Here is a 27,231-nt window from a genome sequence, read left to right as displayed (position 1 = left end):
GTCTTAATATTCCTTTGACAGTTCCCTTAACTCTGCCCACACTTCTGTAAATACTCCTTTTATTCTAGTCTCTTCAGTTGAACCATTTGGGGCAAAATTCTGTTTCCAGCCCACACTCTGATGGCTACATCATAAAACTATCAATAATCATGAAACAATATTATCCTGCAGGCTGTGTGTTTCAAGAAAAAACGCAAGGGAGGAAAGTTTTCTTACACTCAATAAAAGAGCCACTTCTCTCTCTAGCTTAGATTACTGCCTGCCCGAGATTGACACATCCTTACCTAGATACATCATAAGCTAAATTTCTCTTTTAACCATACGTTTATGCTTTCAAAAAGAATTTGGGTACAGAAATAGGAGAAAATTAAATTTGAAAAATTAAAGCTGAGATAAGGAAAGAAACCAATGAGAAAGCCTGCCATTAAAGGCACTGGAATGCGTCATCACTTTTAATCAGTCTTTTGAGCTGCAATCATATTCCAGTCCTAGATATTGTTAGAGATTACATCTCTTTTCTTTCCTCTATGATCTAACAACTTTGCCTTTCTTCTGCTGCCCAAATATGTGAACTTGGCCTCACCATGGATCTTTTGTTCCCTTTTTCCTTTGCCAAAGATGCTCTCTTCACTCCCCAACCCCACCAAGAGACTCTCCTGGCTGGTTCCTCTTTATCATTTGCATCTTAGTTTAAATGCTCTCTCCTCAGGGGGCTCTCCTGTCCCTGACTTCAGCCTCTGATTCTGCCATATTCTCCACTGCACCCCTATGTTTTATTCTGTTTTCATGAATCTTTAATTATTTGATATTTTAGTATTTGTTTGACTGCATGCTTTTGGTCTCGATTCAGTACAATATCCACCTATGAAAGCAGATATTTATCTTTTGTGTACACCTCTGAATTACTGCATCTAGAATAATTACCGGCATATTAGTAGTGCACAAGACATATTTATCAGATGACCTGAATGAATATAAATGAATGAATATGTCTTATATATCAGGAAAGGAGGCTCAGAGAGATTAAATAACTAGTGCTAGAACACAGATAGGAGGTACAGAATTAAGATGCAAGCTCAGTTGTTTCTGACCCATAGACCTGTGTTCATAACCACACAGAAAGTAGATGGGTCCAACTCACAGGAAACTGAGAATGTAAGAAAGATACTAAATAAAGAGACTGACACTAGTAGTCCAAACGATATGTTCAAGTTTCTCCTCTTTATTGGCTGGAAGCAGACAGCCTACTTCAAAGGCACACAACTTTTGGATGGCCCGAGAGTCCCTGCCAAGAGTTTATGCTTAGAGCAGGGAGAGCAAAGGGATCTTACAGGTCCGGGGCACACTGAATGGCCACCTCTTCCAATCTAAAGGCAACAGAGTTCTCCCATTTCAGTTTCTCATGGGTAAGTCATATTCAGAACCCCCTCCCATTCTACAGAGGCCGGTCATTTCAATTTCGTAATCACAAAACAATAACATACTAGTATATGTTTTCCTTCCTTCTTTAAACATATCCACTGAGCCAAACCAGCAAGGGCTAGACAGTCATTTTAAAGAAGCACATATTGCCCAATAAAAAAGTTTTGGCAATTTGCTTTATAATTTTTAAAATTCCTATATTTTCATTATATTTATTCTGAACCAGAGTTCTCATTTTATCTCGCCAGCTGAGAAAAGATAGGGAGCAAGCAGATCAGGCAGTAAATGGCAAATCAATTAAATTTTAATGATATTCATAGTTATAAGAATAAAAATAATTTTTTAATCCTCTATTTATATTGATTTTTAATAATCTGGCTGATATTTGTCTGCCTGTAATCATGACTGATTTTTTTTTTTTTTTTACTTTGTGAAAAGAAGAATTGAAATTATTTGGAAAACTTGCTCATTTGGTTAAAAGAATTGAGACACAGGGCTTCCTCTGTGTTAAAAGTCATTCAAACAAAAACTCCATGAGAATCAAATTAAAAGCACTGGAGAGGGGCGGGAAATACTACAAATACAAAGGTCTCTGTGCTCAGCAGTCTCTCACGCTCTTTAGCTCACCAGGGGACAGTAAATGCACTTCTTAAAGAGGTTCTATGTTCCCAGATGTTGAAGCTGGATGGGGAGTACTTACCCCCCATCCCTTCTCTGCTTTGGGTCCTGCTTTACCAGCCTCTCATAATACTTGTTCAATGTGATTTTTGTTAGACAAACGGTCTCAAGTTTCTGGGAATGGGAAATGGATAAGAGGAACACACAGTCCCGTCCCTCCAGGCCAGGACTGATTTATGCTCTGATCCACACCCTCTAAGGCAAGGGAGTCTGTGGGCACCCACCAGCCCTGCAGTAGTGGTATGTCTGACTATCAGCATTCCCACCATAAACTTCTGTTTTTAGAGGTTTATGACTTGGCTATGAAATGCTGCCTGGAGGGGGGTGGGTCGTACCGAATTGGTTTAAGTTACAAGAGAGTTAAAAACATAAAAAATAAAATAAAAAGTCTGTAATTTCAGACACTATCTAGTGCTTCTGGAACTTCGGAAAGCCTGTAATTGTGCTGTCTGTGCGCCCTACTGGCATTCACATCAGTGCTTTGAAGTTCAGTGTTTTAAATATAAAATGAAGATTCTACTACCTTTACTTTGAAGAGATGGTTATCAAAGAAGATTAATGTGCAGCTTTAGGGTAAGATAATAATGTGGGGTTTTCTTTCTAGTCAAAACAATTTGAGGATCTCTTACACACGAATCAAGGGCCACATCTGGTGGATGGAAGTGACCAGTGGTAATATTCAAACTGAAGCCTGATGAAAAAATGACTCAGGCTTCATGAATTGAGCTGGTAAAAAATACAAGAGCTATGTACAATTCACTACCACATTACAGGCTAGCTGTTCTCCCAATTATGATTCGTTTAATAATGCCAGTGGCACTGTGAACTTTTGGAGGAAGAAATAATTTGTGAACCAAGAATAGTTGGGCTAATGCTACTGTTGATTTTTCTAATGTCTCAAATTGTTTTTTCCTGAAATGCTATCTCCCTGCATATTGCTTTAGTAAAACAAAACAAAACAAACAAACCCATGAAGAACTTAAAGTGATTTCATTGGTTCATTATCAAAAATTTAGCAGGGAGGCAATTATGCATCAGACTCCATTCTAGATTCTAGGAAAGATACTAAGAAATATAAGGCTCAGTCTCTACCCTAGAGGAACAGGAAGAGAGATGGCTTCATGATGAGTATACTTGGAGAAAGTGGGACAGTGTGATAGGGGCGTCAACAGGAATCCACTCCATCTGGAAAAAATCTCTAAGAATGAGGTCCAGCAATCTGAGTTTTTACAGCGCCTCCTGATGATTCTGAGAACCTATGCCCTTAGGCTCTCAAGTTTTAGAGCATCAGAGACACTTGAAGTGCTTGTTAAAACCCACTGCTGCACCCCACCCACCCCCCACTCATTGCTGATGCAGTCTGAGGTGGGGCTCAGCATTTGCATTTCTACAATTTCCCAGGGAGTGCTGCTGTCCTAGAAACAACACTTTGAGAAGCATTGTCCCAAGGCATCCATTACATGTAATCCATTGTCTTCTCTGACTCGCTATAGCTATGTACTATCCTTGGACGAATTCAGAAATTGTGACTCAAAGTATTTCTGTTTTGTGGTTCAGAAAGTGAGCTTCTGATAAGAAAGGCTGAGGAGGAAAAAGACAGTATTTTAAAAGCTGGAAATGTGTGCAAGCGTTCATTTGTGTATGATCAAGTTAGTTAAAGCAGTAGCTGCAATTGTTTGAGAAAATGCAGAGCACATATTGAAGTGTGAGGAAGTAGGAATCTGGGCAGGTCTATTTACATATGCAATAGCCAAAATTCTTTTCTCATTCCCTCCAATTGGTAAATCACATGGGATCCTGCTTCTTGAAATTTTAGGCCTAAGATAATGGAGAATGAAATACTTATTTTGTTTCAGCTTCCTGGCTTCTTACAAGAGAGGCAAGCCAGATTTTTCTTGAGATTTCTTAGACATGAGAAATCATGGGCTTGCTTTGAACCTAAGATTTCCTTTACAATCCACATGCCACTTTCCGAAACTGGAAAATGCACGACTTAGAGTACAGAGACCTAAGTTTCAGTATTGAAATGCGACCAATAATTCATATTTAGAGCTCAAAGTTTTAAAATTCATTGCTTGGAATTTAGTCATTCAAAACCTTCATAGAAAGGTAATTATGCAATCTACCATTCACTCATCTATCCATCCAACAATAAAAAAGAAAATTTGACTTCAGTAAATGTACAATCCAGTGGGTGAAGGAATAAACTAGTGAATTCATTATGATTGTGATAAATTTATTTTTTAAAAGACAACAAGAAGACACAACTTTGACAAAAACTGTAACATGAGAACCTAACTTTGTCTGTAGGCTAGAGCTGGAAATCAGTGAAGTTTTCTTTAAAGAAAAGACATTTAAGCCTATATTTGAAGGGTGAGTAGGCAGAAACTAGAGGAAGAGTCACATATAATAGTGGAGAAGGGCAGCTTATGTCTAGGAAGAGAGGCAGGAAGACAGGAAGATGAGCCATGTCGGAGATAATGATGTCAGGGATAATGATGTCTGAGGTCTGAATCCAGTTACTCAGGCCATGTGGAAAGGAAGTCAGCAGGCCTCTGACATGATCAGATTTGCATTTTTAAAGAATCTCTAATGACATCTAAATCCAAAATGCACATAAAAACTGAGAGGATACATTCAGAGAAGATAAAATAATAATTTATAATTCCCATCCTTATTCAGTTTCTAAAAAAGAAAAAAATTACAGATTTTACCATTTCATGACAACACATACTGTGATTATAATTTTACCACTTACAGCGTGCATCGTTTGGTTCTGCACATAAGGAAAATATTCTTCATTTTAAGCAGGCTCAACATGAGCAGAGAAGATACAGATGAGAGAAATGAACAGCCCAATCTTTATGTCATGAGCTAAATTGTGTCCCATGCTCAAATTCACAGGATGAAATCCTCACCCTTTACAGGACGTGACTGCATTTAGAGACAGGCCTTTAAAGGAGTCCTTAAATTAACATGAGGTCAGATGGGTGGGTCCTAACCCAATCTCTACTTAAGAGGAGATTAGGACTCAAAGCAAAGGGAAGGCCAGCTGAAGACACAGGGAGAAGAAGGCCAACTATAAAACAAGGAGGAGAAACCAGACCTGCTGACAACATTATCTTGGATTTCTAGCCTCTAGAATTGTGAGAAAATGTATTTATTTTGTCTAAGCCACCCAGTCTGTTTGTATTTTGTCCTGGCAGCCCTAACAAACTAATATACTTAGTGCAAAAAAAAAATCCTTTGTTAAAAAAAAAATCACCATAGATATTCTTAGAAAGTATGTTCTGTTGATTTGAAAAATGTTCATTTCTCAGCAGAAGTACAAATGAAGGAGAAATTAATTTTCTAAATAGAGTTTTTTGGGGTGTGAGAGGTGGGGGTGAACCAAAGGAATGTGCTTGCTGTGTGAAGCATAACAGTGATTACAGTGAACTCCCACACTGGTCAGACTTCCAACTGCAGGTCGTGCACTATCCAAGAATGACTACATTGGCAAAGCAGAGCTAATCACACCACTTCTGCTTTGACCATGAAAACCAACAGTTAACAGTGTTCTGAAAACTGAAATGTTTCATGCATACATTCAAGTCAGGGAGACTTTCCTCATTTTGCCCAATTCTCTTCAAAATCATCAAACAAGTACCTTGCATACATCTACTGGTCTACTATGTGTAGAACACTGAGGAATATAAAGAATTTAAAGGCATGGTCCATGACCTCTGGGAAGTCAAGACAGAAATCAATTAACATTTACATTTACAATTTGCTATCTTTCTTTTTTTTTTTAACTTTTTATTGATTTCGGAGAGAAGGGGTAGGGAGAGAGAGATAGACACATCAATGACGAGAGAGAATCATTGATTGGCTGCCTCCTGCATGCCCACATTGGGGAATGAACCTGCAACCCGGGCACGCGCCCCAACCTGGAATCAAACTGTCACCTCCTGGTTCATAGGTCAATCCTCAACCACTGAGCCATGCTGGCCAGGCTGCTATCTTTCTTTAAAAAAATATATATATATATTATTGACAGTATTACAAATGTCTCCCATTTTGCTCATCTCCACCTGGCCCCCATCCCACCCCAGGCTTTCACCACACTATTCTATGTGTCCATGGGCTATGCATATAAGTATATATGTCCTTTGATTAATCTCTTCCTGTCCCCCCACAGCCCTCTCTCCTGAGATTTGTCAGTCTGTTCCATGCATTTATGCTTCTGGACCTATTTTGTTTGTCAGTTTATTTAGTTCATTAGATTCCACATGTATGTGAGATAATGTGATATTTGTCCATACTGCCCAAAGCAACCTATAGATTCAATGCAATCCCTATTAAAATACCAATGGCATATTTCACAGATTTATAACAAATATTCTAAAAATTTATATGGAACCAAAAAAGACCCTGAATATCCTTGGCAATACTGAGGAAGATGAACAAAGTTGGAGGGATCATAATACCAGATAACAAACTATACTACAAAATCATTATAATCAAAACTGCCTGATATTGGCATAAGAAAGGGATATAGACTAATGGAAAGAACAGAGAACCCAGAAGTTAACCCATACCATTATGGCCAATTAATATTTGATAAAGGAGGCAAGAGTATACAATGGAATAAAGATAGTCTCTTCAATAAATGGTGCTTGGAAAAATGGCCAGGTACATGCAAATAAATGAAACTAGACCACCAACTTACACTATACACAAAAATAAAATCAAGATGGACAAAAGACAAATGTAACTTGCAAAAATCATAAAAATCCTAGAAGAAACCTAGGCAGTAAAATCTCAGATTATCTCACATAGCAGTATTTTCATCAATATATCTCCTAGGACAAGAGAAGCAAAGGAAAAAATAAACAAATGGGACTACATCAAACTAAAAAGCTTCTGCACAGCAAAGGAAACCATCAGCAAAATGAAAAGGGAACCCACTGCCTGGCCAGTGTTGCTCAGTGGTTGAGCATTGACCCATGAACTGAGAGGTCACGGTTTGATTCCCAGTCAGGGCACATGCCTGGATTGCACACTAGATCCCCAGTAGGGGCTGTGTATGAGGCAGCCAATCTATGATTATCTGTCATCATTGATGTTTCTTTCTCTCTCTGTCTCTGTCTCTCTCTCTCTCTCCCCCTTCTTCTCTCTGAAATCAATTAAAACATATTACAAAAAGAAAAAGAAATAGGAACCCACTGAATGGGAGACCATATTTGCTAATGATACATCTGATAAGGGGTTAATTTCCAAAATATAAAAAGAACTCATATAATTCAACACTAGGAACAGAAACCATCCAATTAAAAAATAGACAAAGGACTTGAGTAGACATTACCAATAGATGTATGAAAAAAATGTTCAAAGTCACTAATCATCAGAGAGATGCCAACAAGGTTGGGGGGGACATTAACTGGGGAACTTCTATGCATATAGTCATAGCCCATGGACACAGACAATAGTGTGGTGAAGCCCTGGGTGTGTGAGGGGTGGCAGGGGTCGATGGAAAAAAAATGGGGACATCTGTAATACTTTCAACAATAAAGATTTTTTAAAAACCCTACCATGTGCTGTCTTTCAAAGTGGGTTAACAGGGGTTGATTTGGAATGGTTTGCCAAGTGATGACAGGGTTCATCATAGTGGACACTCCTGTCTACAATGGACTGACTTTCAGATGACACTAACATCCATCCATTCATCCATGTGAAGTCAGCCAGAGACATACACGCACCAAGCCCTGGAGACACAGCTTTTCCTTTTCTTGTGTGTGGTTGAGCAGTTTCTTCTTCTCTGTGGTTTCTTTAGCTTTGTTTTTCATGAAAGCACAGCAGGTACAACCATCTTAATTCTGTTCCTGGCTAAGACCCTCTTTTATAAACATTCCCTTAAAGTTAAGTAAAAACTAGTCTTCCTTTAAGACAATGACAAAAATGCAATCTGCCTTTTTGTTTTTGTGTAAAACATCAAAAAATACACAGCCAGGGCCTCTGAGGTGCAAATGCCCTCTTGACCTCCTCTTACAGTTTTGTGTTCCTTGACTTCCCAACAAGTCCTGTTTCTCTGTATCTTTCTTCTCTTCTTTCTTCTGCTGACTGAGAAACGCTATCATCTCATTCTTTGGAAATCAATGCAAAGACATCTGGATGCTGCCTTCACCACATGGCTCTTTAGCTTTGGGGTACTGGGCATTTATTATCCCCAACAGAAATTGGCAGCATCTGATTTTGTTGATCTTTAGCCATAGAGATGCTTGGGAACTCAGTATGCATATCATTATGACTCCAGACACATATAAACATTCGATGTACATATTTTAGAAAGCACAACCTATTTATAATTACACTGGGATTCTCTGTCTTGAAGCAAAAATACATAGAATGAGTTTGATAAACTGCTTTTAAAATTTCTATTGCTTTGGGCCCTAGTGCTAGAAAGGCCCTGGAATTAAGAGGAAATGGGGAGCAAAGATAAATAATATACAAAGAAATTGTTTTACCTGGCAAAGCCAACGCCTCGGCTGACTCCGTTAGCATCTCTTAGTATTCTTGTAGAAATGACGTGTCCAAAGGGTTTCAGCATATTCTCAAGTTCCTGCTCATCCATGGAAATGGGGAGATTTGAGATATATAGGTTTGTTGGGTCTTGCTCTTGTTGCTAAGGAAGGAAAGAAACAAATGCAGTAAGTTCTAAATATTGAGAAAATGACTGCACAAATGGATAAACTTTTGATTAAACGGTAAACTGGACTCTACTTCAGCGTGGTCCTGAAATTTCTTTCACTTAGGGAATTAATTGCTTTCTTCACTGAATTCCCTTCTTGCTAGAATGTTTCCTATAAAACAGTGGTTCTCAACCTTCCTAATGCCGCAACCCTTTAATACAGTTCCTCATGTTGTGGTGACCCCCAACCATAAAATTATTTTCGTTGCTACTTCATAACTGTAATTTTGCTACTGTTATGAATTGTAATGTAAATATCTGATATGCAGGATGTATTTAGGCGACCCCTGTGAAAGGGTTATTCAACCCCCAAAGGGGTCATGACTCACAGGTTGAGAACCGCTGTTATAGAAACAATATCATCAATGAAAAGCAACCTTTCTGTCCAGCCTTCCTTAAAAAAGACTAATGAACTTTTATTGCAATTGAACTAAGGTAAATAAGTAAATTCTTTTTTATTACTATTAACTATTACTTTTACTGTTACCACTCTAATTACCATCACTTCTAGTTGCATTTACCAAGTGCTAATAATATTTTAGGCATTGTTTTAAACTCTTATAATATGCATTATTTCATTCAATATTCTCTCTCTCTCTCTCTCTCTCTCTCTCTATATATATATATATATATATATATATATATATATATATATATATATATTACTATTTTAAAAATATATTTTCATTGATTTCAGAGAGGAAGGGAAAGAGAGAGAGAAGCATCAATGATGAGAGAGAATCATTGATTGGCTTCCTCGTTCATGCCCCACACTGGGGATCAAGCCCACAACTCTGGTCTGTGCCTTGATGGGGGAATCAAATTGTGACCTCCTCATTCATAGGTCAACGCCCAACCACTGAGCACACCGGCCAGGCAATTTTTAGTATGACAAAACTGATCCCTACCTTGTCCAAGTTACAAAGCTAGTAAGTATGAAAGCCAGGGCTGAAATCTGGGGGTATCGCTTAAGTTCTTGAGCTTCACTGTCCTGCTATACTGCCTTGCACCAGACCAATGAGGAAAAACGCATGGTCACAGAATAGCATTATCAGCTTCAGCATCTATGCAGGAATTGCCAAAAGTGCCAAATCTCAGGCCCCACCCAGAACTACTAAATCAGAAACTTGAGGGTGAGCCAAGTAGTCTGCGTTTTGGAAAGTCTTTCAGGTGATTGTGATGACTACTCAAGTTTGGGAATCGCTGCCCTAGACCATCCATGAATATTTATATGCAAATGAATTGTGATGCCCATTTTTTTCGAATCCAGCAACAATAGTGTTTAAATAAGTTTTGCTTAATAGAATGGGGAACCAAACAACTGTTAGCATTATTTCTATGTACATGAATGTTCTCTTTCACATAATGAATTAATAAATTGGGACTTAGTTGTACGTATGTCTCAAAATAACCTGACATAATTAGTTATTAACATTAAAATATGTTATTTCATTGAACCATTATATTTTAACTAAAACAACAACCTTAACTTCAAGAATAAGTGAGATTAAATAATAAAAGAGAAATCCTGAAGTCTATAGGAAATGACATTACATAACAGTAAAATATCTTTTATTAAAACTTGGTATCATATGTTGCAGAGAATTTGATATTGTATAAAATTTGACGTTTTAATCACAAGGAAAAACACAATAAGCAAGATTCCAAATATTATTTAAGGTCAAGTAACAATTCTGGTATGAAACTAAAATCCACTATTTTTAAAACAGCTCTAAATATTCAGATAGGCCATAATATTTTTAGTAAGCTTTAATATTAATAAGATCTATTATTAGGTTCATCTTTTATTTTTATTGATTTCAGAGAGGAAGGGAGAGGGAGAGAGAGAGAGAAACATCAATGATGAGAGAGAATCATGGATCGACTGCCTCCCCCACGTCCCCTAAGAGGGATCAGGCCCACAGTCCTAACTGTGACCTCCTGGTTCATAAGTCAACAACTGAACCACACCAGCTGGGCATAGGTTCATTTTAAACATAGGTCAGTTTTCAAATATTTATCACCACGGAAAATAGTAAAAATAAGCATATAATCAATCAGAAAAAGACAGTACAACTTCAGTATTTAGCAATAGTATAACTGTAGACAATACTCAACAATAATCTCTCTCTCTCTCTCTCTCTCCACACACACACACACACACACACACACACACACACTAAGTGGTATGATCATAGAAAGAAAACAGAGATAATATTATCCTTCCCTCCTTTCCTAAATTATAATGACCATGGTTTGGTTTTTGTGGGATTTTTTGCTGGGATGGTGAAAAAAAAAAGAAAAGAAAAAGTGGTGTTTTAGTCCTAGCCCCGTGGTCAGCAAACTGCAGCTCGCGAGCCACATGCGGCTCTTTTGCCCCTTGAGTGTGGCTCTTCCTAAGCCTTAGGAGTAGCCTAATTATGTTAATAACAATGTACCTACCTATATAGTTTAAGTTAAAAAAACTGGCTCTCAAAAGAAATTTCAATCGTTGTACTGTTGATATTTGGCTCTGTTGACTAATGAGTTTGCCGACCACTGTCCTAGCCTGTTTTGCTCAGTGGATAGAGCGTCAGCCTGGGGACTAAAGAGTCCAGGGTTTGATAGAATTTAGTCAAGGCACATGCCCAGGTTGCTGGCTCAATTCTCAGTAGGGGGCATGCAGGAGGCAGCCGATCAATGATTCTCTCCCATTGTTGATATTTCTCTCTCTACCTCTCCCTTCCTCTCTGAAATCAATAAAAATATATATATTTTTAAAAGTGGTGTTTCAGATACATAATAATGAACCTCATGCACATACAACTTACAGATTTCACTACCAAGCATTTATTTTTAATCTTCACATTGTTACTCCAATGGTAGCTGGGCAACTATCATTATATTAATTGGGCTATGAGGAAATAGAAGCATGAGAGATTCATCAGTATTTCCCAGGACAATCCAATAATTAGCGACAAAGTTAGAAGCAGATTTAGCAACCAAGTTTCCTATCTGCCACTCAGGGTACTTTCCACTAGCCCAATGTTTTCCAAGCTTCATTCATTTGCATATCATTTTAGAACATTCTGCTAGTGACGTGATATTATTTTATTTACATAGAAAGTTTTTTTAATCTCAACATACCTTTGGGTATAAATAAATTTATTTCAAAATATAAGTTGATGTCGGTACCATAACTTTGCATAGATTACTGTAAAAATAGGGAACAAATCAATGTTATTAAATCATGTCCATGATGTTTGTTTGCAGAAGATTTTGACCCCAATGGTTGACTCTTTCTCAGTAACAAATGAGATTTGTAATTAAAAGATGTGTCAGAAGCACATCAGCACCAGAATCTTTTTTTTTCCTGGGAAAAATAATATTTGAGAAAGAAATTAAAAAACACACACACTTTCTTATGATCTGATTTTTGGACCCTACACACTTATATCAACTCAAGTTTCCATGAGAGACAGATACATGTCCCACAACTTGGGAATTCCTGCCTTAACCCAGAGCTTCCAGAAGAGCAGGCTGCAACATGTGGTGGTGCCATGAATAGAATGAAATTTGCCCAACATTTTGCTCTCCTGTGTCCTTGATCAGGCTAAATAATCATAAGCAACCAACAACACTATACAGAGTACTGTACAGATCTTTTCATTTTCTGTAGGCAGAAGTGCACCAATTTGTCCTGATTAAAATCCATTTCTAAATTCCCCAAGTGTAGAATGCACTGCAGCAAATGGTGTGCAATAAACATGCAGAGCCTGGTACATAAGGGATCGCCCAGAAAGCTATGTTCTGAATCCAAATTCAAACGGGAAGGCCAACTCATTAATTTGTGTTTAGAGAGACAATAAGGCATTGGACAGTGTCATTCCTTAATTTGTATTCACAGAAAGAATATGGTGTTGGACAGTGTTATTTGTTAAGAAATTCTGTCCTTTGAAATGCAGTATTCATCTTGAATATATTTTTTGACTTGAGCATAGATCTTAATTTCTGCATAGAATGAACTTTTGAATAATACATACATTCATATTTTTACTTTCAATTTTATTTATGTATCGGGTGTATATAAATAGATGCTGACTTAAAAGATTCTTTGGCACCATGAACCAAGAGCACTTTCCTCTGAACTTTTCAGTGATCACTGCAATCTTAAAGAACTTTTAAAAAATACTTTTACCTTAAATGTTTATGATCATTTAGCTCCAGAATGGGTCTACGAGGGCATTTTAACCAATCTGATCATTTCACAGAGAGAACAAAACACAAGCTAGAGGAGTGGGTATGATTTGCTCAAGGTTGTCCAGCTAATTAGTAACACATGAGAAATAGAACCCATGTCCTTTATACCTGGTCCAATGTTCTTACCAATTTGTGGCACTGCCTCTGCTCATAAAATCCAATGACCAGTAGACAGCATTTTGTGATTCAAAGAAATATTAGTACAGACAGAAAGAAATATCTTTGAAGTCCATGTTTTAGTCACTTGTGCTTATTCATCAATTGGCTTTAGTTACAGAGCTAAGGCTATGGAAAAATAATAAAGAGTTCCTAGCCTTAGCCAGCATCTCCTAGATAGTCACCGAATGAATACTTTACAGCATATACTAGTTTATAAAAGTATTATGACTGCAATTTACATCTATTACATTTAATTGACCCCATAAGTAATTGATACCATAATTCCCCCATTTTGGTCTATTTCCACATAATTTTCATCTGTCCTGGAATTTCTTGACTTATTACTTAGTTTTCTCAAAAGATGGTGAAAAAGTTAGAAAAATACCATCTCCATTGTTAATGAGAACAGACACAAGTCATTTCACTCAAGAATATGGAAAGTTCTTTTCCGGAAATGACTTCACTTTTCTTGGGTTCTTTTGTGTATGCAAACTGCTAAAATAAGATTTATTAGCACTCATTTGCTTTTTAACACTTTAAAACAACTTTAGAATTTCAAACATTTCAAGGTAGCTAAGCAAATGGATACAAATGAAGGATAAAAAATTGTTGCCCATATCTAGGTCAAAGGTTATGTCTGGGGCTGTGTTTTGGGGTATGCATTATGGTTATTAAATATACATGATTCCAAAAAAGGTGATTAACAGAATAGGATTTCAAGATAATCTACTAACACACATTTGACAAAACTATGTTAAGTACTCAGGAAGTAGTTATTGGCATTAAGAGATTTTAAAATGTTTCCCAAGCTACCTGGCGTGGAGACCCACTTTATTTACAATCTGTCACAGACCAATATTTGTGCAAAATACAACAGGAATATTAATAAAGTAAAATTAAAATATATGAAAAATGCAAATTGTAATTTTTATTATACATTCAATGGACCCAAATTACATTTGGATTAAACATCATGTTAGTGTGAAATTGTTATAAAAGGTTTTGAATGCTTACTCTAAATTTTTGTGCTTATTTCATTGTGGGAATGTATCATTTGGTGAACCAAACTTGAAGTAACACTCTTTTAGGGAACTATATTCCTATTTTTCCCATCATCATATAATACTAAGTTGTTAGTTTTTGTTTATTTTTATACTCTCAAGTCCTTTTTTAATCACAAAATTGTGTATAACCAATTTATAGTCATTTTTTAACTGTTTAGGTGGACAAAGCCATTATAAGATGAATTATCTTCAGCAGTTGTGATAAAACATCCAGAAAATACCCTAAGGAAGTCTGAAACAACCCTAAAGTGAACATGTGACTGTAACACTTTAAAAACACAGGTATTCATACAGACTGAAGATAATACTATTATTACTTTACATAGGGAGAGTTTTATAGTATCAACTTGTTTCAGGGTTATTTTATTTCATGTAGCCCCTTATAATTACTTATGAAGTAGATAGGGAAAGAGTTACTATTTCCATTCTACACTTGAGAAAGCTGCTTCTGATATCTTAAGAAGGTTACCAAGGTCACATGGCTAGTAAGTAAATAAACGACATTAAAAATGATATATATTTTTTACTCTTGATCTAATACTCTTTCTACCACACTACACCATCTGGATACTGCCTATAAATATTGCTTTTCATTGGATTTTACCTGTAGAAAGAAAAAAAAAATCAATGGCAAGACAAAGGAGCAATTGTTCTTAATGACACAATCTATTTTAAATGTTGTAGCAATTAAAAAAATATTAATAAAAATTAAATGTTTTCTCTTAGCCTGAAAAAAGAAGCAGAGTCAGAGCCTCTTGTATTAGTAACAAGCTGAAAGGCATCTGAGGTTTTAGAACTAGTTTAACACCAACTTTGTAAAAAGATGTCCTCACCCTCTAGGAGAATTCTCAGCGTGTTTGCTGCATGGCTATAGGAGTTACAGCACCTCTAGCTGAGACCTGGAAGAAGCCTGCCATTCTGGCCAGATTTGCTTCAGTATCATATGTGTGTGATCGTTAATTCGATGTGCCAACTTGACTGGGACACAGGATGCCCAGATATTCAGTCAAACATTATTCTGGGTGATTCTGTGCGGATGTTTCTGGATGAGTTTAACATTTCAATCAGTAGACTGAGTAAATCAGATTGCCCTCCCTAATGTGGGCGGGCCCCATCCAATCAGTTGAAGACCTGAATAGAAAAAAAGGCTGATCCTCCCCTAAGTATATGTGCACCCATATGTTCATAGCAGCACAATTCACCATAGCTAAGATCTGGAAACAGCCTAAGTGCCCATCAGTAGATGAATGGATTAGAAAACTGTGGTACACCTACACGATGGAATACTATGCTGCTATAAAAAAGAAGGAACTCTTACCATTTGCAACAGCATGGATGGAACTGGAAAGCATTATGCTAAGTGAAATAAGCCAGTCAATGAAGGAAAAATACCACATGATCTCACTCATTCAGGGATAATAAAGACCATTATAAACTTATGAACAATAATAGATATAGAGGCAGAGCTGCCTCAAACTGATTGTCAAACTGCAGCGGGAAGGCCAGGGAGGGTAGGGGGGCAGGAGGGAGGTGGGTAAGAGATCAACCGAAGGACTTGTATGCATGCATATATATAAGCATAACCAATGGACATAAGACACTGGGGGGTAGGGGAGGCCAGGATTGTCAAGGGCGGGGAGAAAAAAAAAAGGACACATATGTAATACCCTTTGTAATACTTTAAGCAATAAAACAATAAAAAAAGAGAAAGAATTCTTTCTGCCTGCTGGCCTCCAAGCTGGGACACTGCTTTGTTCCTGCCTTCAGACTCGAACGGGAACATTGTTTCTTCCCGGGTCTCAAGCCTGCTGGCCTTCACACTGGAGCTATGTCATGGGTTCTCCTGGCTCTCCAGCCTTCTCACTGCAGATCCTGGGACTTGACAGCCCCCATAAGTATATGAGCAGATTCCATATTTTAAAAAAATCACACGCAGGCACATACATATGCATGGTTTTATTTCTCTAGAGAACCCTAATACAATGGGTTAATTTTGTCAAATCTGTATTGCTATGAAAAAGTAAGACGCAGGCTCAGCTCTGACCTCCACACGAGGACTTCTGCATTCCCTCGCCACACAGCCATGGCCATTGAACAGAGAAAGGGGTGCACAGCCTTCTCCTAAGATAGGTGCTCTGGGAGCACACCTCCAAGCTAATGCGTTAAAGAGCAAAGGAAAAAGTAAAGGACTGCCAAGAAGTAGGCCCTTATCCTTGTCCATAAATGGTGCCGAATAAATGTGTGCTCTGTTCTGTTTGCTAAGCAGGGAAGGGGGCTGCTCTATGTTTTCAATCGCCTTCTTGCTCCACTAAAAGACAGGGTGATGTCTCCTCCCCTAGTTTCCCACGGCGCTAGAGTTAGGAGGCTGACTACTAGGTTTTCCTCCCAAGGCACCAATAAGAGTAATTTTCTTGAAATAAACACCAATAAGAACGATTTCTCTAAGGAACACATATTTGAAAAAGAAACATTTCATTATTTCAAATTTAATGTAAGCATAGCATTGGAGGTTGGAGTTCACATCCCCAAATTCAGTTGGAGGGGTTTAATCCTGAATAATAAACTCAGCAGTGACCTGACTATGGAACGATGCTGAGTGCTCAGGACAACCTGAACCACTCGTTCTTTGTGCTGTTCTTTAAGGCTGCTGGGAGCTCTTCTACATCAATCGAGCAGCCTCAAGTTGAGGTGAGCAGTGAATGACTGAATGGGCCTCTGGGGTCTTTATAACTGAATTGGCATTACCTGTGGTCCTGGGATAGGTGGCCAGATTGGATTCCTGGCTTTCCTTGACTTCTCCCTCCACATGCACCTCATGAACTCGAACTCAGTATCACCAGCTATCAGCCCTGACGTGATGGTGTGCCCTGTGAGAAAATGCTAAATTAACATTTTACAATATTGAGATCTCTCTATAGTTTTATTGTAATATATTACTATATCACAAATACGTCTGGTGTTGTACTCAGGGTCCTGACAGTCAAAACTGAGAACAGGAAACAAAACTATAGAGAACTACTCAATATTGTAAAGAAATCACGCCACATTTTCTCAGCGTCTGATTCACTTCTCTGAAGTGACCCTCCAGGAATCTCTCTTTTATGAGCCTGCTGTGAACTCTGGGATGCAAAGGTGTCACACGATTTGTTGGTAATGACCATGATCCTCCATCAGATAGCTGGAGTTATGAAAATGACATGAGTATAACCACAACTTTATTATGGAACCCTACTAAAACCATCTGGAAGAATCATAACATATCAATATCGAACAGATACAAAGCATTTTTGTATTTGGTATATAAAGAAACGTGTCACTGAGATGTTAAAAGGTATTAGGGACATATAGTTCCACTAAAGGGCAACCATTTTCATTGTATTCTATGTCAATGACACCCCCAGAACACAGCACAAATGGTGATCCATGGAATTATACAAGGGAGCTCATGTGGCAAACACTATGTCCCATGAAATTAGAGCACCCTGACAAAATACAGGACACCCTGTTAAATATAAATTTCCTGTAAATAAAAAACAAGTTTTTTAGTGTAAGTACATCTCAAATATTGCATGAGACATATTTATAGGAAAATAATTATTGCTACATAAGACTAACATTATTAAGTCACATAAATTGTTTGTTGTTAGATAAGATTCATACCATTACCATTTTATGGTAAAATATCAACTCATATTTATTTTATGCTAACTATGTGCTAAGCACGATGATTAAAAATTATTTAAATTTATTGTGGTTTTATTCCTTAAAATAATTCTTGAGGTAGATACAGTTAATGTCCTCATTTTACACGTGAGAAAGCTATGCAATTGCCCAAGGGCGCACAGCTATTAAGAAATCCAACTAGAATTCAAATTCCAATCTATTTCAGTCAGAGGCCTGAGATTTCAAAATAGGTGAAGTGTATTTAATAACTGGCTCACAACTTTTTCTGACAGGTCAAGGTGAAGGAGCTGCCACTGGATGGATCATACAGATGTTCAATGTGTAAATCTACTTGACAGCACAATTTACCTTTCTGAGACTGGAAATCACTTAATCATACTGAGGGAATGAATTAGCAAAAGAAGACCCAAAGTTAAGTCTTACTTATAAGGCTGGCTGGGCAATAATAGAAATAGAAATAAATAATATAAAGTTAAAAATCACAGCTTTGTGTACAAAACGTTGCTGTTGCATGGAGTTTTTGCTTGAATCCGCTTTTATTTAAAAATTATCCAATGTCAATTTCACAAGAAACTGGCTTTTTAAAGACATGTACATTTCACAGGTGATAGAGGAAGAGGGAACACTTTTTAAGAATCTGGCTGTACATTTGAATGCTGTTTGTCTAACTGAAAGATGGCATATCCTCGGTTTATTTAATTACAGTCTTTCCAAAAGAGCCAAAACAGCCTACCAAACATTTGGTGGCTTATGATCCTTAACATCAGTTTGGAGAAAATGTGCATGCATGTTTCTGTGTGTGTGTGTGTGCGTGTGTGTGTGTGCATGGTCCATGATGAAAACCAATTTATCAATGCAAGAATGCAGGGGGCAGGTCGGGAGAGGAAGCTTACGAGGTGCTACTGTTACGTGTCCATTTCTTGTGTTAACATTGTGATCCTGGCAGAGAAATAGCAAAGCGAAGGTGCAACCGTGCGTCCAAGGTGTTTAAATGAGATAAACCAATTTGCCTCTTAAGAGAGAAACTTCCATCACCACTGTCAGCTTTTACGTGACACATATATCAATTATAAACTTCTCAAAACTCATACGTGGAAAGAGGTAAGTCTTATTCTTAATGTGCCTCCACTGAGCTAAACGATTTTATCAAGACTGCCTAGATCAATGAAAAAGGAATGCATACATCTCATTTTCCCCCTGCCGTCTATCTCTAGGAAACTTCAGTAGACTGGCATGCTTGAAAAATTGGAGGCACTTAGGGTCACAACATTAATATGAGTCCAAGTCATTTGTTGATTTGCATATTTTGAGTCCAGACACTTTACTAAATGGATCATCCACTTATTTTTGACATCATTGCTATTGACCATTTATTTATTTATTCACTCACTCAACATTTAATGTTCCAGTCTATGTCAGCCACTGAGCTAAATCCTGAGGTTACAAACATGATAGGACGATGATTCTTGCCTACCCTAGAGAGTTGAGTCTACTGGATAATTTACAACTACATTTCACTAATAAAGAACCATTTCACCTCAGTCAATACATTAGTATAGTTAAGAATGTAGACATTTGCCTTGCAGATTCTCTAATAGTCTATCACCTGAAATTCTATTTTCCTCAAAATGGTGATGAGACCATCTAAATTATTCCTAAATGGTGTCTCAGCTACATAATAAACATGAAAATTAATTCTTGAAATATAAAAAAAACCCCTGGAATAAGTTAAGTCTTAAGACAACTAGAAATTTCAGTTTGAGCTAACCTATTTATATATTTTAATCTCAACAAAAATAATTTTATTCCTAAACTTCCAGAAAATATTGAGTAGGAATAATATATAATCAGATAGTAACATGGTGGCTCTGACATTAACCAATTAGTTCTTTGACATTAACTAGTTATTAACATTTCTCACCAAATTTCCTGAACTTTAAAGTGGACATAATACTACTAATAACCTCAGAGTGTTACTGTGAGAAATCAATGATACAATACACTAAAAATTTAGTAGAGTTCCAGGTACATAGGGGAAGCTCAGTAACTCATTTTATACTTATTACTAAATTACAGAAATAATTTTATGGCATTTCAAAAGGGATAGCTACTAACTACAAGTAAGTCATGTTCATAAATAAAATAATGATTGCTATTTAGAATCTACCCCATTGAGTTCCTCATAGGTGCAAACTTAGTAGACATTCTATTAAGTTATGTGGAGAGGGGCAGGTTAAACTGATGATGAGATCCTAAAACATGGCCACTATGTCAGCAAGAGAATCTAGGAATAGGATGTGGAGGGAAGAGAATACTGTTCCTATCATTCATGAGCTAAAACGATTAATGCTTTATTACTGGGCTCATTAATCAAAACTGTGTGACTTTTTTTTTTAAGGAGCAATTCCACTGTTCAAGTCAATTAGCCCAGCAAAGAAAGCTATTATACCAAAGAAGCTACAATGTTTTTCAGACTTCCCTGGGAGTATTTAGAGTATAAAATAAATGCTATTATTCAGAAGATACCGAATTGCTAAGCTTCTTAAATTCATACAATTGAGAACCTGCAGTACATTAAAATGCTGAAACTCATTAAGAGTCTTTTTTTCCCCCAGCTTTAGAGTCATTGGCATTCTGTGCACAGTGAAGAACAATAAAACACTCCAGGCTTCCAAGGAGAAAGGGACTGGCGCTCCTTCAGCTCCACTTCAATGAGTCATTGAGGCAGAACTGGCACCTACCCATTGAGACAACGGCGCTTCTGCTGGATTACCCTAATACCTGAAAAGAACTGCAAAAATTAGCTAATATGCTCCGCTAAGGAGGAGAGAAAAGAGCAGCTGGTTTATATCCATCATTTATCTTTACCTCATTAGAGCTCCATTCAAAACATTGGAGCATAAATATACAAAATGTAAGTAATGATTGTAACCCATAAAATAAAATAAGAATCTATGAGTCTCGCCGCATATAAGTGAATAACTAAATACAGGAGGAGTTCCTTAAGGTAGAAGGCAAACTAATAAATGTAGAAGGGAGGTTGGAATTGCCAATCACCACTTGGGAACCATAATAGTAATAATGGAATAAGCCGTCACGATAGTTGAGTAATGCATAGATCAGTGATTCTAAAACAGCACACTTTTGTCCCCCAAGGGGCACTTGGAAATATATGGAAAGCTTTTTGTTTGTTACACTTCAGTGAGGGGGCTGCCCTGGCATCCCAGAACACACAGAAAAGCTACCTAAAGGAAGAATCATCTGTGAAAGAAGGCACCTGTCAGGCCAAGGTTGAGATACCCCCTGCTACCAGGCCTTTAAAGAAGAAAAAATATACATCACATATCAATCACTGTATGTTATACATCATAGATTTTATAGAAATACTAGAGGCCTAGTGCATGAAATTTGTGCACTGGGGGTGGGGGTCCCTCAGCCCAGCCTGTGCCCTCTCGCAGTCTGAGAGCCCTCAGGGGATGTTCGACTGACAGCTTAGGGGAGTGGGCCTAAGCCAGCAGTTGGACATTCTTAGTGCTGCCACATAGACTGGAGACGCTTCCACCACCACCGCTGCGCTCTCCAGCTGTCAGCCTGGCTTCTGGCTGAGCGGTGCTCCCCCTGTGGGAGTGCACTGACCACCAGGGGGCAGCTCCTGCATTGAGTGTCTGCCCCCTGGTGGTCAGTGCGCGTCATAGTGACCGGTCTTTCCACTGCATATTAGCCTTTTATTATATAGGATATATAATAGACTCCCAGTGTTGATTTGGTTATTTTTATTAAGCAGAACTTAAATATGTACAAACATTTAATTATGGGATATAAATGCCTCTGTTTATAGCTTGAATTGCAACTATTAAACCAAATACACTTTAAAAGTGCAGAAAAGCAAAGTTGCATAACCAATACAATTTAATTAAAACATTAATTTAATATCATGGATGATGATGTTTTGCCAAATCTGAATTGCCACTTACAACGTGAATATGCTACTGACTGCTGCAGTACCCAATAGTTTTGAAATTCACAGGTTACATTCTCTTTGCCACATGACATTCTACTCCTTCCACCACTTGTATCTACTTGGATTGCTGTGAAACCTTCATCCGAGCATAGCTTGCCACGCTAACAGCTTTCATTTGGCTTGAAAGCATCATTTACTGATTAGGTCTACCTCATTCTTTCCGCATTAGCCCGAGACAGTGACACTAGGTCTCCTTGGCACTATATGATTATACACGTCAATACAGACGCAGGCAGTGGCATCATCTAGTCAACCAGATGATCTCAAACAGGCTCGCATACATTTTTCCTGACTGTCATAGAAAGGAAAGCCCCAAATTTATAAATTCTCATAGAGAGGTCATGAATTCTTTAAAATTATTTTCACAAATTCCAATGATTAAAAGATGCCAATACAATGAAAAACTGCCACGGATTTCCACTTCTGATCTGGTTGTAAAACTAGAAGCATTGACACATTAGCTATACATAAGTTTATACACATGGAGATATTATATATGTATATGTGAGTATATGTGTATGTATGTATACATGCACACAAATACACACGTGTGTATGCTTTACAGCTATGGACTAATAAGTTCATCTCATGAATTCTTCATTTCCTTGTCATTTAAAAGAAGGATATTCTTACTGCACAGTCACTGTGAGGATTAAAGAGACACTTTATAGATGTTAATATCTATGTCTCCTCTTTTTTAATCTTAAACTGCTGTGCCTGCCTACATTTTCTTCTCAAGTAAATGGGAAACAAAATTAAGCACTTGAGGGAATAGGTAACTGCATCAATTTCAGAAGCTCATATTAAAGAAAGCATTAAATCAAAATGTATCTATTTACAGGTGATGGCCTTTAATTTACTATCTCTTCTGTGAGAACTATCTGTTTAGCATACAGGAATTCAGAAATCAAAGAAGACAGGTAGGAAGGGCAGCAAGAACTGAAATCTTGACTTTCTTTTATTTTTTTTCTTTCCACCTCCCTTTCCTTGTGAATCTTTAGACATTGCGAAAGTAAGACTTAACAATGGCTAAATATGATAACATTGGCACAGGGAAGAGATTGATGCATATCAGATTCACTGAAAAGAACAGCAGTATGAAATTCATAGGATTGAAAACATTTTCCAGGCAGGTGGAAAGTCCTTCAAAAAGGAAAGCATTTCCTGGCACCAGGGACAGCAAAAAGGCCAGTGGGGCTGGGGCACAGCGAGCTAGGGGGGCGTGGTATGAAATGACATTGGAAAGGTACAAAGGGGCCAGATTGAATAAGGCGTCATAGGCCATGCTGTGCCTACATGCTGGGGCCTGGGATTATGTTCTTATGTGCATTGGGACAGCACTGAAGAGTTTAAGTGGGGAAAGACATGATCTGATTTGTTAATGAAAGAAATGTTTGTAAGAGAACAGAAAGGGACCATGTTCCTGTTAGCTGGTAAGATGTTGCATAGGTCAGGAGGGGGATTATGAAAACAACAGTGGAGATGGCGGTAGTAAAAAGTGGGTTAAAAAATTCTGTTTTTCAGGTAGACTGCACACTTTCTGATGGCCAGGATGTGAGGCATTTGAGAAAGCAGGATTCAAGGATGACCTCAGGGTTTTGACATTTGGGTCTTCACCCACATATTCACTGTTTATTATGATCGAAGACAGGGCAGACTAAGAAATCTAGAATTCTCCTTTGGATACTTTGTTTGATATTAGACATCTAGGCTTGTGGTCTGACTCATTTAGTGTTAGCTAATAATAGTAGTGATAATATATAAATGTAAATACTCTGGAATTCTGGCACACCTTACATCTGGTTTTATAGGCTAGCTTGGTCCAACACATTGATAGATATAAGCAGACAAGAAGAATATTCTCTTTGCCAGCCCAGGAGTGCACACATTGGATCATAAAATAATATATTAAGAACCAGGGATGATAACAATGCCCAAGGTTTTCTCAGAGGACACAGAAGACTTGCCCAAGGTCCCAAAGCAATTTTGTAGCTGAAAATTACATCCTCCCTGCATACTGAACTCGGGTTCGATATGTCTATCCTTACGAAAAATTTTCAGATTCTTATAAAAATATTTTCACAGTGTACATTTGGTTGTAGAACCTTGAACTCAAAGCATGGTTTGGTCTTAGGCCAGTACTGCTAAATCAAATCACTAGTTTCACAAGATCTACAGGTGACTCTTATACACATAAGAGTTTGAGACACATTGTTTTCAAAGTTAAATCATTCTTGGTATTAGGGAGAACTATTTAATGTACCTCTAGGTTCACACAGTAAAATGAGAACAAAAACTGGCATCGCTCTCACTCAAATGATTAACTAGCCCCCTATAATATTCAGGGAGGAATGGTGCCATTAAAAACAAAAAGTACGTGTCCATGTACTGGCGTGAAAATGTATCCAAGATACACTGCTGATGTTTTTAAAAAGCTAGTTGAAGAACAGCATGCAGGACAGGATTGTAGCTGATGCTTGAAGATCGTAGCGTACCGAAGCACGTCTCTTTGGCTCATGTGATTACAACACAATCATGGTCACAGGCACCATTGCCAGAGCCGCACCAGCACATGCAGGGGGCCTCTCTGCTCTGCCTTTTCCAAAGGTTGTTCATCTGTGCACAGGCACAGACCAAGCTGCCGGGGAATTAACACCCCAAAGGCAAACTACCACCAACAAAGTATGGAAGTTGGAGTATAAATGTTCCGGCATCCTTGTCTGAGGTGCATTCCACAGGGTTCCCCAGCAGAACTGAGCTCCAATTGTTCATGGCCAAAATCTGCTTGTTAGATCATCCTCTTTGGACTTCTCTCTCAACTCTATCTCATTTTCCCCACTTCTATTTTCCAGGGTGACTTTCCCAATAAATTATGTCCACTCAAATCTTTGTCTCAGAGTCTACTTTGGGAGAAATATATATATATATATATATTTAATTGCTTGATTTCAGAGAGAGGATGGGAGAGGGAGAGATAGAAACATCAATGATCAGAGAGAATCACTGCACTCATCAGCTGCCTCCTGCACGTTCCACACTGGGGATCGAGCCCACAAGTCAGGAATGTGCCCTGACTTAGAATCCAACCTTGACCTCCTGGTTCATGGGTTGACGCTCAGCCACTGAGCCACACTGTCCTGGCACCAATGCTAATTTTAAAGTGTATATAATACAGATATGTGATATACTGGAATGCATGTATGTACATGAAGGAAGATGGAAAGGTTTATAGACAAAAACTACAATGCTTGTCTCTGGGACATATTTACAAGAGACTTTTAAACATTTCTGTATTATTGTTATTATGTCATTGTTGTTGTTGCTTTACATTTAATGTTATTTTTAGAAACCAAAAAAAAGGGAAAATGAAAAACATCAGGAATGGAGATCTTTTCATCTCTATATTAAAAACAGGGCAGCAAATGTCAGTTCAGACAAAATTACATAATAAGAACTGTCATTTATGATTGTTCCTCTGTGGTTTCCATTTCCCATGAGAATCTGACTGCTAGTGACAATAGATCCCTTCAAAAAGGGAGGCTCTTCATGATCCCTCGCCCCCAAGAAATGCAAAATGCCTATGACAAAAGCTGAAGTCAAGGACCCAGAAAAGCCACAGACATAATGAAGTGATCTAAACAGGTCATTACCAACTTGCCATACTTCTAAATACATTGTGCTTCTCCTCCTTCATTCTGAAGTCTGCATTAGACTCACTGAGCCTGCAGTTGACTGTTCATGAGGTTAGTGAGAGAACTGGAAGTGTTCAACCCCACTTCTGTGCAGTCCTGATGGGTCAATGGTCTCATTAAGATGTTTAAGAATCAGCAATTTAATAGTTCTGATTTAAAAGATAAAAACCCATCCTATATAATAAAAGGCTAATATGCAAATTGAACAAATGGCGAAACAACCAGTCCTTATGATGCGCACTGACCATCAGGGGGCAGATGCTCAATGCAGGAGTGCCCCCTGGTGGTCACTGCGTCACTCAGCCAGAAACCAGGTTCATGGCTGGCGAGCACAGTGGCGGTGGCAGGAGCCTCTCCCACCTCCCACCTCTCCCACCTCCCACCTCCGCGGCAGCTCTAAGGACATCCCCCGAGGGCTTCTGGACTGCGAGAGGGTGCAGCCCTGACTGAGGGACCCTCCTCACCCCCAGTGCATGAATCTCGTGCACTGGGACTTTAGTATAGATATGAGAGAAAAAAACTGGAACTCAGGATTATGTCATAATTTTTATGTAATGCTAATTCACAATTCATATTTTAGCAATACTTGGGGTGGGAAAAATGACAGGAGAGAAAGAAAAGGAGAGGGGAGGGTGTGATGATTACAGGAATGACTAAATAAGTTTAAATTTACAGCTGAGGAAGAGGTCCTTGAAGTGAGGACATAGTGTGTGACAAAACAGACTATGGTGATATAAAAAAACAAAACAGCGTGAATAGCAAGCAACAAATAACAATAGCAATGATGACTACCTCTCATTAAGCATCTACTATGCATTGAGCACTGTGCCCTGCATGTTCCCCAATATGTTTGGCCTTCAAGGTAGACATTATTATCATCACTATTTTACAAATAAGAAAACAGAAACTACAAGTGGATAAAACATTGACCTAAAATCACACAGCTACCAGTCAAGATTTACACACAGGCCAGTGACTCTAGAGTCCAAGCTTTTAAATGGTGCCAGACTACCACCAACAACATAACTTGTGTCACCCAAAAATTCAAAAATATGTGTATTAAAATAAAATGCTAAGGCTAAAATTAAAATAAAACAATGTAGTATTTATGTATGTGATATATTATATATATCCTATATAATAAAAGCCTAATATGCTAACTATCCAGTTGTTTGGTCGGCCCTTCAAACAAAGCATAATATGCTAATGATATGCTAAGGCCGCTCAACTGCTCACTATGACATGCACTGACCATCAGGGAGCAGACACTCCGACCAGTAGGTTAGCTTGCTGTTGGTTTCTGGCTGATTGGGACTGAGTGAGACAGGCTGGACATGCACTGGAGCCCTCCTGCGGTCCCTCCCCAGCTGGCCAACCTCCCGTGTCCCTCCCTGGCCCTGATCATACACCAACTGTACACCGGTGGGGTCTCTCAGCCTGGCCTGCGCCCTCTCGCAATCCGGGACCCCTCAGGGGATGATGGAGAGCTGGTTTCGGCCTGACAGCAGAACGACCAGTTGCTATGACATGCACTAACCACCA

The 27,231-nt window shown here is 38.2% G+C and overlaps 1 protein-coding gene across 12 annotated transcripts in view; it reads right to left on the bottom strand.

Moving 5' to 3' along the window:
* RBMS3 (RNA binding motif single stranded interacting protein 3) overlaps positions 1-27,231 on the bottom strand; it is a 621,282-nt gene that overhangs the window by 232,984 nt on the left and 361,067 nt on the right. For all 12 annotated transcript variants that reach the window (XM_059664136.1, XM_059664139.1, XM_059664128.1 and 9 more), the window contains exon 5: positions 8,607-8,764. In XM_059664136.1, the coding sequence (XP_059520119.1) occupies positions 8,607-8,764 (158 nt within the window). The remainder of the gene's footprint in view (positions 1-8,606; positions 8,765-27,231) is intronic.

Source organism: Myotis daubentonii, chromosome 14 (genome assembly GCF_963259705.1).
Source record: "Myotis daubentonii chromosome 14, mMyoDau2.1, whole genome shotgun sequence".
NCBI lineage: Eukaryota > Metazoa > Chordata > Mammalia > Chiroptera > Vespertilionidae > Myotis > Myotis daubentonii.
Note: the sequence above shows the minus strand (reverse complement) of the source record. Positions and strands in the feature narration are given on the sequence as shown.